This window comes from Salvia hispanica, chromosome 5 (genome assembly GCF_029641045.1).
Source record: "Salvia hispanica isolate PSC_SH4W2 chromosome 5, Shi_PSC_v1, whole genome shotgun sequence".
Classification (NCBI taxonomy): Eukaryota; Viridiplantae; Streptophyta; class Magnoliopsida; order Lamiales; family Lamiaceae; genus Salvia; species Salvia hispanica.
Window position 1 is genome coordinate 48,435,628 of NC_142696.1, and position 14,416 is coordinate 48,450,043.

At 30.7% G+C, this 14,416-nt stretch overlaps 1 protein-coding gene across 1 annotated transcript; it reads right to left on the reverse strand.

The window, feature by feature from the left end:
* Positions 1 to 5,234: 5,234 nt before the first annotated feature.
* On the reverse strand, positions 5,235 to 7,148 carry XTH9 (xyloglucan endotransglucosylase/hydrolase 9). The gene is made up of 4 exons (XM_089059430.1): positions 6,912 to 7,148; positions 6,722 to 6,822; positions 6,175 to 6,368; positions 5,235 to 5,873 (listed from the first exon to the last, which is right to left on the reverse strand). The coding sequence occupies exons 1-4, from the start codon at positions 7,069 to 7,071 to the stop codon at positions 5,456 to 5,458; spliced, it is 873 nt and encodes a 290-aa protein (XP_088915556.1). The 5' UTR covers positions 7,072 to 7,148; the 3' UTR covers positions 5,235 to 5,455.
* Positions 7,149 to 14,416: the final 7,268 nt, after the last annotated feature.

The following is a 14,416-nucleotide window of genomic DNA, read 5'->3' on the forward strand; positions in this document are numbered from 1 at the left end:
AAATCATAAAACATTATACTATTATTTTAGGAGTAGAAAATTATATCCAGTTGAATATTAAACTAAAGGATCGTTAAGTGGTCTTACAAAATCAGGACCATTAGAATATTATATACTCCTATGTGGCTAAATAATATCTAAATTGATGGTCTTCCTTTGCACCATATGATTCTTGCTCTACCAATCTAATTATTTTTGTCTCTCATGGTATCAATGTGGTCCAAATTCATTCCTAAAGGCAACATATATCTCATCTAAAAAAAAGTAAAATTCTTTAGTTGTCACATACCATTGATTTTGATGCCCAATAATTCAAAATGTGGGGATGGTGAGCATCATTAGTTTTTGAATTCAAAATTTATAGTACAAATGTTATTTATTCCTACCCATGTTTTGTACTTTCATTGCAAAAATATGTCTACTTTTTGCCAATCACCAATAAGTAGATTGATTAGAACAAGTCATTGAAATATGTTTTCATGAAAAAAATTGGAAGATCAAATTAAATTACAATAATTAAGTTTTATTTTAGGTAGGACATTGGTCAATGAACTGAAGGTTCAACATCGGATTGCCGGTAAATCTGTCATATTTATCTCTTTTATCGATGGATGTGTTGGTAATTTTTATTGATTTCAAGACTTTTATCCGTCGCTTATTCATCGTTCTATATTTTAGATTTTGATTTTTTTGTTTGCCATTTAATTATAACCATTCCTACTAATTATAGGTGAATTAATGGTAATTTTTCAAAGGTTATACTCTTAATTATTGCTGTTACAGCTATAATAATTTGAAAAAGCAAAATTAGTGTCGCATCTTTGATAAATGATATTGGGAGTTTCCCAAGGATGGTGGTGAGGTAAAAGTAAGCTTTTATAATTCACAAACCATTAACTCAAGATAGGGCCCTACTTTCACCTAATGATGTGTTTAACCATCATAAATCTAATTGGGAAAAATGCACTTATATTCTTTCTTACAAAAGAAAATGCTTTAAAGTTTAAACCAAAAGTAGTGAGCATCAAAACAATATAGAATAGTTTAAATATAGATAGTAAGAAAAAAAACAACAAAATTAACATGTAGTAGTTATAAAACACACGAATATGAAATATTAATAGTATTTAAAAAGCTCAATTTTGTGCTCCTCTATAGGTCTAATGATGGAAAAGAAAAGGCAATCATTTCACATCTCCTAAATTATGTGATTGGTCTACAATGGTTCACATTACCTTATTTTGCATTCAATTATTGCATTCGGTGTGTATTTATGTTTCTTATAAATCTAGCTTTACCTGACTCATGATTATATTAATTATACATATATGATAAATTAATTTGACCCTAGCTAGATTGCAATTAAACCCTCTTCAACCTTTGTTCTTATACAGTTGTAATCCACTTAAATTTTGATCTCATGATTCCATCAATTCATGTGTAACTACTTTATGGGCTTGCTATGTAAAGTCATTACATATTATTCGATGTGAATTCATTAAAAGGGTAACATGAAACACAAGTATTCACGAATTAGAGAAAAATATATACCAAAGTTTTAAATTAATACATTTATATAAATGGGTAGTGATAAAATGCAAACTCATATATTGTACAAACTCCAAACTTTTCAACACAGTATCAACACAATGTAAATACAATGTCAACACAGTGTAAAATTTCAAGATTTTGATGTCAACACAATTTCAACGCAGCATCAACCGCTGACATTATGTTAATATTTTTTGTTGCTATTATTTTATCATCTGTTGATATTTTTCAACGGTCCAGATCAAAGTTTAGAATTTGTACAATATTTAGAGTTTGCATTTGATCACATTTCTTTATATAATATATATTATATACCAAGTTGGCACTGACTCATACTAAGTTTAAAAAATTGTGATTTTTATATTAATAATATCATCAAAATTTTGATATTTTGTGTGAATTTTAGTGTAAAAGCCCTTGTCAACATAATTGGAAAATTATCGTATTAAAAGGTTGAACTAAAAATTTAGAATAAATAATCCTTAATTAGTGAACTTAATTCATATGTCTGTCCCCCATTAGCTGTTAATTAAGGGTGATTATTATACAAAAGATGGAATACTTTTTTATGGAGTATTTCATTTTTGAACCCATTAGCATAAAGATGAAAAAGAAAAACAAGTCAAATCACACAAAGTTTTTTTGTTAAAAATTTATTTACGATGTCTTCACCATCATTACCAAAGAACTAGATGGAAGCTCATCCACTTTGTAGGTCCATACTTTAATTTTTAGGGAGAATTATCATTCCAAGCAAACCTTTTTTAATTCCTGTCTAATTTGTTGCTACTATAATTTATAGCTGCAATGAATACACATATATAAAATTATCTTATTTCATTCTTTCCGAAAGGAGAAGCGTCAATTTTGATTAATTTTTTCTTTTGCTTTCAAATATGCAAAGGTTAAATTTTTCTTTTGCTTTAAAATATATAACAGAAACGATAGATATAAATAACTCTATAATCATTCGTACCACAAGTAAATACTATATTTCTCAGAGTTACGATATGAAAACATTACCTAATTGGTTCGGAGCCATCATCTTGGAATGTCAACAATTATTACCATGAGAATGTTCGTTTGTCATGATTTTTTGTGATTAAAGGCCATGATTAATAAAATTTCACGTTCAATTCATTTATCTTAAAAGGTCAGTCCGTGACAATGTATATTGGCCATCTTTTATAACATCAAGATTAGATTGTATCTCATGATTAACCATCTCACATTTCTCTTGTCAATCATTTAATCTTCGACAAATTCTATTGGGGCTTATCCTATATTGTAGTAATATTTCACTTTTACTTATCTAACGAACCGAACGTTCAACAATAAAGATTTAGAAGCATCTAATTATATAATCCTCTGTACAAGTTTTTTTCGTTTTTAACTTCATTTTTATTCTCTCTTAAAATTACGTACACATACTAAAATTTTAATGCAATTTGAAATAACAAAAAGAAACAAAAAATATAGTACTATATATTACTCCTACTTTCTAAATATGGTTACTAAACCCCTTCACTTTTTATTAACTCCCTCTTCATATCTTCATCTTAGGACCACAATCCATCAATGCAACTTAAATTTAATTTAATGACTAAGAGGTTTGATATAAAAATTGCAATAAATATTAGTCTTTTTAAGGAAATAATTGAGTCTCGATTTTTGGACCACAATTCATCAGGGTATATTAAAATGAATTTATTGACTAGAAGGTTTGATATAAAAATTACAGTACAATGAATTAAAGTATTATTATTATTTGAAAACTAATTTTAACTCTCGCTTTCGCTTAATAGTTGCAATATGGAATCAGTTGAAATTCTTTTTAGTTGTTTCAATTGAATAATATATATGACTTAATAAATTAAAACCATATATTAACAAATATTGTGTTAAATTAGTTTGCTCCATCATGCATCTTCATTATGGATACTTTGTTGTAACATAGATTCATATTTAACTTTATTCAACAAATTAAAAGTGTGTTTTTAAATATTCTTTTAAATGTTACTATTACAAAATATATAATCTCCTCTTAATATAAACATGAAACAATAATTAAGGAGATAGATGTTACAAAATAATGTTTTGTCGATTTCCCTTTTTAGTGATGAGACATAGGTGGAATACTATTTGTTTGATACTTGAATATATGATACACCTAAAAATTCAATCCAAATTAATTGCTCATCTACCCAAATTATCATGTGATTGAACGATTATTTCCTAACACGACTAAGAATTAAAAGTTACTAGGTTCCAAAACAAGCTCAAATATTAAATATATACATGTGATTTCTAGTTGCAATTATCACAATTTATTTTACCATTGAATGATTCAATTTTCCGTTCTAAATAATTTGATGGATTAAATATTAGATCTAAGTTTTATAAATATTGTTAGTTAAGAAAATATATTGAAATTAGTCTTGGCATATGAATCAATTTTTCCTCAATTGATTAACTCTAATTCAAAATATTCTCGAGCAACTTAGCACTCATTCTTATTATACAACTCGAAGTCACTTTGCTTAAAGTATTTAAACCAAGGTATCAATTTTAATAATAGTTTTTAACTTCTTAATCTCATTTAATTATAAGCAATAATTTACCCACAAGATCTCGGGCCCACTAATCCTTCAATCCTTTTCAATTATTGCCACCCTTAAATTCTTCACATAGACCCCCTAGATTTTTCATAGCTTTCACGTGTTCAAATTCATCACACCACTCCAAAACAAGTCAAAATCAATGTTTTAGTATTAATTATGTTTCCATCTCCTATTTTTAAGAGTAATGATAAACAACCAAATTTTGTACAACCAAAATAAGGTTATACTAATAATTTAATGTATTAATTATATATTAAAATATAAATATAGTAAGTGGACAAGTTAAAAAGACTTATTAGCATTTAACCTTATTTTTTATATTTATATTTAAATTTTCTTTCTATTTTTTTAATAATTTGAATTAAAGTATGCACTAATTATATTTATGGTTCTAAAAAAATAAAAAAATTATACAAAAATCATAAATATATGACCACAATATTATGCACTATCCATGTACTATATATGTATCCAAATATTTTAATTAAATGCATAAATAAACCTAATTTTTTGTCAAATAAATTAGTTTTTGGCTGTACAAAATTTGGTCACATAAATTTGTTGTATTTTTAATATATGAGGCCACGGATAAATGACAACTTATCGCATTGCATTTTGAAAATACGAAAATTGTGATTGAGGACTATGCTCTCTATTGCCATGTGATTTTAACTTTATGGATAGTTCAAAATTTGTCATAGCCGGTCTATGTGCATGCTCGTGTTTCAGTCTCGTATTTTACGAAGATTCCTATGTGGTTCTAGGTACGACCATGTGGATCTAAGTTATCGTAGTAGAAAATTACTACTCCACTTATGGCGAAATAACATACAACCTACAAAGGCTTAATGAATTGAATATTTATAACAAATTTATAACAAACGAGTACTATACAAAAGCCCCTATAATAATTTAAATTACTCAAAAATAAATTTCTAGAGAAAATTTAAAAACATCTCTACTACTAATATCATTTTCTAAGTCAACCACTAAATACTTATATAGCCCAACCCACCAATAATTGAACATTATTATACAAAAAGCCCCAATTAATAATTTAAATTACTCAAAAATAAATTTATAGAGAAAATTTAAAAATATAGCTCCTACTAATATCCTTTTCTAAGCCCAACCCACCAATAATTGCAAGGAACAAAGATTTATTACAAAACTAATGAAATGAAAGTGTATATTACAAGAAAAAGTTGAAAGACAACATAGATGAGAAACTATGCATGAAACATGGAGGAGTTGAGCCCTATTTTACAAATCCAAAACACACACTAGTGGCGGTGGTGCTGGCACTCGACCGGGGTGGCGGGAAACCTAGCCGTGTCGGAGCAGTAATCATACACCATGTGATTCGCCCTCACCCACACAAGCTGGTGGCTCTGGTGGAGGTTGAGCTCCGACACGGTCGGCGCATCCCACCAGTACCGCTTCTCGGCGCTGCTGCTGCACTGCTTCTGGATGTCGGCAGCGGCCACCTCGGGGACCGCGCACGCGTCGATCTCGAAGCCCTTGTAGGATGCGACGAAGGGGGCGTGGGACCAGTCCGTCTTCACAAGCCCACCTTGCGTGGCCCAATCATCAGCATTCCAAATTGAGCTGTAGACTCCCATTGCTTGGTCCTTGGGAAAGGGGATGCCTTTGTGCTCTAAATTTGAGTGCACACGCACAGGGGTCTCATCCACCAAGAATCTGTCAAGAGAGAGAAACACCATTTTTAATCAAACAATATCCCAATTTAAAAATATCATGCCTTGAAATTAGGGATGAAGATACCACAACACAACCCTATGTTCTTGAAAACATGCCATAATTCAAATAATTGTGAATAATTGATCTTTTTACAACAAATAATTGATCTTTTTACAACATGGGGTGATAAAGTTTCAATCTTTATGCTTTCTTTCCACTTTTCAGAGCAAATTATTCCATCTGCAGCAAGGCCCATTTCACCTCTGAAACACACACACCCACACACAGAGTAGAAACTTACACAACTTGGCGTTGGTTCCAGAAAATGGAGTAAGAGTGGAAATCTGTGGTGGGGTCGAACCAAAGGTTCAATCTTTGCTCTCTGTTGCCAACTCCATTGACATAAACATTAGTCTGAACAAGGTAAGGCTCCCCTGTTTTGTTGCCCAAGAACTCAAAATCAAACTCGTTATGGTAAGGGCCTTCTGATGACATCTGCAAATTGTGTTACACCAATCAGCCTCTCACATACAATCTCCACACATCAAAAAACATTAAAGATAATTCACATTTGTAAAGTAATATGCCAGCTGTAAGCATTGATAGTGAGTAAACTTTACCAAGATCAAATTTTTATTCATTTCAAGACATAAAAATCAATCACAAAACTTAAATGAATTGTGACAGCTGCATACTTTCATCAAAAAATGAATCATATTTGCAGAAAGAAAAAGGACATATGTACAACAGTAGTTAAAATGAGGGAAGAAAGCATGAGACTTTCAATTTTCATAGCAATACATTGCAAATGAAAAACAGAGAGATGGAAGAGGAAAGAGTGAGCTTACATAGAAAGCAGTGACAGTTCCAGCAGAGTCACCAGCAACAAGCTTGATCTGAACAGTGACTTTCCCAAACAAATACTTGCTCTTGGAAGTGAATCCAGCTCCTGCATTCCAACAAATTATCAAAATCAACACATCAATAAAGCAAAAAGAAGAAGAAAACAGAGCAAAATGCTGAAAAAAGAAGGAATACCAGAGAAATTATCAAGCTTCATGTTGACAACTTCTCCCTCATTGGTGAAATGATCGAAGGCCCAGCTGGGCTGGAAGAGCTCGTCGAATTTCGACGAGCGGGCGAGGCCCACCATCGCAAATGCGGCGAAGACAGCGAGGATCGCGGCGCGGTTTGCCATTGGGGCAATTTATCGAACAGATAAACTGCGGGAATGCTGAAGAGGGGAGAGTGGGAGTGGAGGGGTGAGTGTGGACCTGGTGATGATCGAGAGGGTTTATATAGGCAGTGTTGGTGTGGAGGATTGGCTTCGGTGGGAAGCCGCTCCGCCACGTAGGACTGTGGCCGTACGTTTTGTGAGTCCACGTCGGACGCTGTTTACGATGATGGGATTAAAAATCTTGGAGCCGTTGGCTGTGATTTGGCTCAAGCTTTTTTTGGCTTTAAAGCTTGTACTATGTGGTTTTGGTAGAGGTCGAGATATTTGCTATGGTTTAGATTTTGAATCCACCTGGATAAAGTTTAGTACTCCTTCGTCCCATAAAAGATGTTATATTTATGGACGACACGAGATTTTAGAAGGTTTTGTTTTGTGTATTAAATAGAAAGAGAAAATATTATTTTTATATTAATGTGAGAGAGAACGTTTTCTAAAAATAGAAATGTGACATTTTTTGTGAAACAAATTAAAATGAAACGTCTGATATCTATTATGGGACGGAGGGAGTAGTGCATCTCTAAAAACAACTTATTAACAGTATTGGCTTTTGGATAAAGAATTCGATTCGCACGATCATGCAATGGCAGAATCTGGCTGGCCATATATTTGATCGAATTGCTCGATAGAAGGATTTGGAAACTATCCAACTTGAAAATCAAATTTAGAAATCAATTTTCTCTTTCAATTTAAACAAGTTTGCAGCATTAACTAAGACCAACCATTTATATCACAAAAACACTGAATCGTCAACACCCGTCAGAATTGCACCCAATTCTGGCTATTTAATAAACAATGAACGCGTCCTTAGAGTATTTTGAAGTTATTTGACTATTTGAGGATTTCTCGAAATCATCCATTTATGTAGTGATGTGTTTCCTAGTAATTCTCAATTATCAAAGAGATATAGTAGGTTTAATTATTTCGCATGTACCCATAATAGCATTCGATCTTTGCCATTTGATTTTTGAGTCCATTTAAGTAAAGTTCACTACGTCGTTGAAGTAATTATTCTTTATAGGATGTTATTTTCATTTTTCTACAAAAGTGATTGATCTATCATAACGAATATTACTTATTTCTCTTTTTAAATTTTGTTTCAATAAAATCGACTTATTTCTTCAAACAAATATATTATCTTTTCTACTTCATATTTGATTTTCTCATACTCAATTCTTTCTATATTTAATACTTATACAAATTGATACAAATATGTCAATTATGTATTTGTATTTAGTTTTTTATACACTAATTTAACAAATTATCAAAATTATTTCATAATCATCAGATTACACCTCCAAAATGACATTATATAGAGTCGTGTATCTTCCAAAAAAATTTGAAAAAAAGGAAATAAATACATGAGAGTTTAAATTGGAGAGCCGTTGATGATCATCAGCTTAGCTGGCGCCTGGCTTGGCTTGAGTGGGCACAGACACAGCGTAGGACCAGTCGCTGTTAATGGGAAAAGATAAGTGGGGGACGACGCCGAATCTCCTTCTGACACGTGGACCATCGCCAGCTGGAGTTGCGTTGTCCTAGCTCTCAGTTGTTGGAGAGCTCAGAGGTGGGCCCCTCCTTCTTTCATATTCAGACCAATTCGATTCGCGTGTGCTTCACCACTGCCATTCTCCTAATTTTTTTATTTTAATACTAGTATTATTTCACGCATGATTTTGTCATTTTGTTTTTGTTTCATTACGTTCCAAAATTAAAATTTCGTGAAGACTACAAAATGCAATTTAATTCATCTAACAATAAATTGGAGGTTTGATATAAAAAAAATTATTTTCACATAAAAAAATGTTACTCTCTCTGTCCCGGTTGATCAATTTTGGGCGTCCCGCTTTAAGAGTCTCGGTTGAGATAAATTAATAAAGAATGCCTACAAAGTGTTAAAAGTGGGTCCCAACATCCACTACAACATATGTTTATTGGACACTCAATTAAAAGTGGGTCCCAACATCCACTACAATATTTATTTATTACACACTCACACACTTTTTTCTTAAAACATATGTCCGACTCAATCAGGATTCCTAAAGCGGGACGGAGAGAGTATAATTTTACAAATGTCAAAAAATTATTTATTTTTGAATTAATTATCTATAGGTAAACAATATTTTGTGATATTTGTCAAAAGCTCACTTTGGAATTCGGTAGAAAATTCAATTGTATTGGTAGACAGGACTCAACGATACATTTTTAATGATACGTGGAGTAATATATAAATTTACAATGGGTCGCGCTGGGCTGGGCAGTGTGTCCGAGGTTTTGCCCCCGTTATGGATGCTCTTACCTCCCAAATCCGAGTTTGGTTTATAGTCTTACATTATTTCTTTTATTTAATGCAAATTGATAGTACTAAGTTACCAAATTAAATTTTTTTAAATATATTGATTTAAAAAAATTATAGTATCGAGCATTGACATATAAGGCATTATAAAACTCCATATTCATATTACATTATATTTATATGAGGCAAGCATATATGTTTCTTATTTTGGAGTATCATATAGTCACTTATAGAAATAAAAAGGAATAACATTCCTACCTAGGTAAAGTGTGCCAACTTCTAAATGTATTTTTTTCCCTTTATTTACTTATTCTCTCAGCTAGTTTTTTATTTATTAAATAAGCTCACTATTTTAGTGGTCAATATAAGATTTAGCATCAATCCAATAATAGTTTCACATTACAAAAATTCTCCAATTGTGTAATCAAAATCAATAGTACTTTGATGTAAATCTTTGAGCTACTCCACAATTAGTTTAAATCAAGCATAAGATAATCACATTGGATTCTTGTTTTCAAATTTTCAAAAAAATCTCTGAAAATACAAAAATCAAAATTAAATTTTAAATGATGAAAGAGGGGGCATTACTTTTTTTTTTCCCTTTTTGTATTTTACTTGAAAAATAATATGCTTGGATGAACAATATCCAGCTGTACTGTGCCATCACTATACTTACTTTGGCATCTTTTCAAATTATTTTTATTTTTTACTTTTCTTTATGGGAAAATATTTAAAGTTATCAAGCTATATTGGTGAAAAAAATCAGTGCCTCTCATTAATAACCTAGAAAAGTGTGTCATTTAATTTAAAAGCCAATTTAAAAAAGGTAGACTTATTTTTTTAAAAAAATTATTACATGTAGAAGGGAATGTGGGAGTAGGTGGACAGTGTCCCAGAAATTCCTCATGAAATAAGATCTAATCCAGCTCAAAAAGAGTTGGTTCATAATTTCAATTACCCATAAATACTATAGTCTCCACTTGCATTCAACTTTTATTATTTAATGCTAATTTATTGGGTATTTGTTGTATTTTTGTATATATTGTGTTGCTTATTAACTCTTTGTACTGAAAAGGTACTATGTATATTGAATTTATTATTGATATTGTATCGATTGTATTCCAATGGAATGGAACAATTGGAGTGGATTCCATGTTCTCTCAACCTTCATTTTTGAATTAGTTGGAATAGTTTTATGATTATTAATTTTAGAAACATGTTCATTTAACAAAGTTGGTTAATTGGGACAAACATTGAAGTCTTGTTGGGCAATTAGCTTGATTTAGAAATATAGGATGTAAAAATATTGTAAAAATGAACATGAAATAATGAGGTGTCTCGTCTTGGAATGATCTTGTAGTAAAATAGACTTTTCAGAGTTTAAATGTTTACTGCTTGAATTCCGATATTAAAATATATAAGGCCAAGTCTATCGAATGTGATTTTCAAGTATGATTTGCAGAACATGAATATTTCTGTGAATATGAAATATGACAATTAAGTTAACCTCGTAAATTCAAAATAGTACTAATATTTTAATAAGCTTATGACTTACATGTATATACCAAAAATAACATTTCTTATTGGGTATGAGTTATTGAACATGTGTATGGGTGTGTGATGTGCGAGTATATATACATCTAGTAGTAGTGTTATTTATTTCAATTCCATCATCATCTATGATATAGAATTGACTATTGTTAGTATTATTATAGATATATACCTACTTCTCAATTCTCAATATTCAATGATTGATTACATAAATAAAATTGTGAATCTATTGATTTTCCGTACGTCCCATAAATATGGGAATTATTTTATAGGAATGTGCTTTTTTCTAAAATTTTATGTACTGAATATTTTTATTGAATATTGGATTTTTTGGCTGGTTAATGTACACTGCAGACGAAGAGAGTACTGTTCATGCCACAATGATTTCATGTGGACAAATTTTGGCTTCTATGTAAACTTTAAATTTGAAGATAGAATTTCTGTGATATACTATACTCCCTCCGTCCCTCATTAGGAGTCACACTTTGATCGGCACGGGTTTTAAGAAATGTAAAGAAAAATTGATTTGAAATAGTTAGTGGAATGTGGGACCCATTTTTTTATATTGATTTTATAATAAAATGTGAATAAATTGAGTTAGTGGAATATGAGACCTACTTACTATTTATGATAAAAATGAAGTGTGACTCTTAATTGCGGATGGATCGAAATAGTAAAATATGACTCTTAATAGGGGACAGAGGGAGTACAGTGAATCAAAAATATATGTACACAATACCAAAGTACTACTTACTATTTTTATGTGTAATCTTTAATTGGGTTAAAGTTTTTATATTATGTGCAATCGTGTAAATACCCAAATTATCCTCATAACTATTCAATTTAATTTTTATTTATTTTTGAGATTATAATCCCCAAGGTAGATATTAATGACCTTTATTTGGGTGGGTGGGAAAGCATCAATCAGTGATATAAATGGGTTGCTTCTGAAATTGAAACAAATTATCTTCTCTGCTCCTAGGGATCTGCACCCCTATTTTTTCTGACATTAACTTTACTATTTCTATTTCTTTTTAGATTGTTCTAAAATAATTTAATCATTTTTTTAGCAAAAAATTTATCTCTCATATTCCAAAAAAATTCATCAACTACCTTGGAACACGGATGGAGTATAAGATATTTTACTAAATTTTTTATCCATGAATGTACATATATTAAAAATTAATATAACAAAATATTAAACAAATTGATAAAAATTATATTAATAAATTTACTTACAAGATACGAGATTCACAAAGAAATGTAATGAATGATTGAGATAAAATTATGAGTGTGGAGTATAATGAACCCATAATTGATTGCACTTTTGCAAGAATAGCCATTAGTAAAATATTCTTTCACCAAAATTAAGTCTGATTAAAATATAACTTTATCAGTTTAAGAATCCAAAATAACATAATTTGTAATAAAACGGCTGAAGTATATTATTAAAAGCAGCCAATTATAACATTGAAAATTAAATTGAATGGCCCGGCCCAATATTTTCATATATGGGCCGTTGAATTGGCCCAATTTATCGAATCTCCAACTGAATGTGTAACTTGTCTAAAACGTTTGATAGCTATAACAAAAGTATAAAAATTAATAGATTTTTTAAAGCCCAGATTGATTGCAAAAAATATTTTTTGGGTCAGTAGCTTTTTATTAATTGGTTGAAATTTGAATATGCAAAATAGGTTTAAAATTCATGAATATCATCATTTGAATAATACTCCGTTCATCCACGATATAGAATCTCATTTTGACTCGTTGAGAGTTTTAATAAATGTGAAGAAAAGCGAATAGAAAAAATTAGTTGAATACGAGTCTCATGTTTATATATTTATTTTATAATGAAATATGAGTGTACTCATGTATGGAAGTGTGAGGTTTAGTTACCTAAAAATGGAAAAAAAAAGTAAATTAGACTTTAAATTGTGAACGTCCTGGAATGTTAAAATGTGACATTATTTTGTAGATGCAATTTTCCCAAGAGAAAGTCCAACCTGTGAATGACTTGTGAACCACAATTCAGCTTCCACGTAACAGTGAGTTGTGAACCGCATTTGTTAACCGAAGTTGCGAATAACAATTATCGAAACACTAAAATTCATACGTCAATGATGCAAATTAAGAAAAAAAGACCTATATTGATTAAAATGGTGTAAACATCGTCGTTCCAAGTCTACCTAGACGGTGTCGTTTTCTAAAATTGACATCTTCTCCACACTGAAAAAATTCAAATTCCATGTCTCTGCCATTTTCACTGAAAAATTAGTTTTGTGGTGGATGGCAACAATTTTTTCAAAGTCTAGATCTCTTCTTTTCACCAATTATAGTAGTAAGGATTTGATTCTCCCATTAAAGTAGTTTCCTTTTCTTCACAGCCTTATTAGTACCAGATTAGGGAAAATTATGTTTCTTTACTTTGTCGTACAGAAAAAAGATTTTGATCAAAAAAGATTTTTGATCTAATTCAATCCTTATCTATCTTTGTTCAATATGAATAGTTTAATAGAGACTAAAAACAAAATATGACTAATTGTAATGGATGACTCCGAAACAGAAAAATATGACTATTGACTATGCATATTCTTGTTACTGAGAATCTAATTATACTATTGAAATATATAGAGAATCTCATTTGCATATTTGAACTTTGATTTAATGGAAGTATCACAAAATTGATAGATCTTTTACTACATACATCACATTAAATGTTTCATACATTAAATAATGGAGTAAAAGAAAAAAGGAAACTATTAGTGGATAGACTGATACAATTAAGGAGACAGAGACGATGCGACGATCATCGCTGACAATAGATGGCAGACGAAGAACTCAAGTAAACATTAATCTTTCGATAGTTGAGCAGAGTTGGCACTTCATTGGATTAACGACAACTATAAAGACAAGTTCAATGTAGTTTTTTGGCTCTCATGGCCGACGATGGGTCCAGTCGCCCCCCGATGCATCTAAGTTCATACTACTCGACGTCTCGACGATACTTTATACTTTACTCACCTTTGATGATACTTTATACTTTACTCACCTTTGATTAAAAGTAGGTTGCTAATTTCACTATGCATCCCAAAAATGTGACAGCACGTGAAAAAGCTGAAGTAGTACTATTTCCTTTTACTCTCTAATCTGAAAATTTGAATCATCACACTTTATTTTGCCTTTTTCCAATTTTGTTACTACTTGAAAAGATATGTCCCACTTTTGCTAGTAAAGCCTGAGCTTCGTTTCAAACAAGAACTCTCCTTAATTTCAAACCTCCCTATTAATTTTGTTTTATTCATTCATCTCAATAAACCTGATTACTTGTTAACAGTGGTGGAAATAGACATGTCAGATAAAGTTTCTTTCAAAGAAAATTAAATCAACTATAAATTGAACAAGTCTTCAAAAATCTAACCTTTTTTTTTAGTTTATTGGTGATGATCTGTTTTTTTTTTT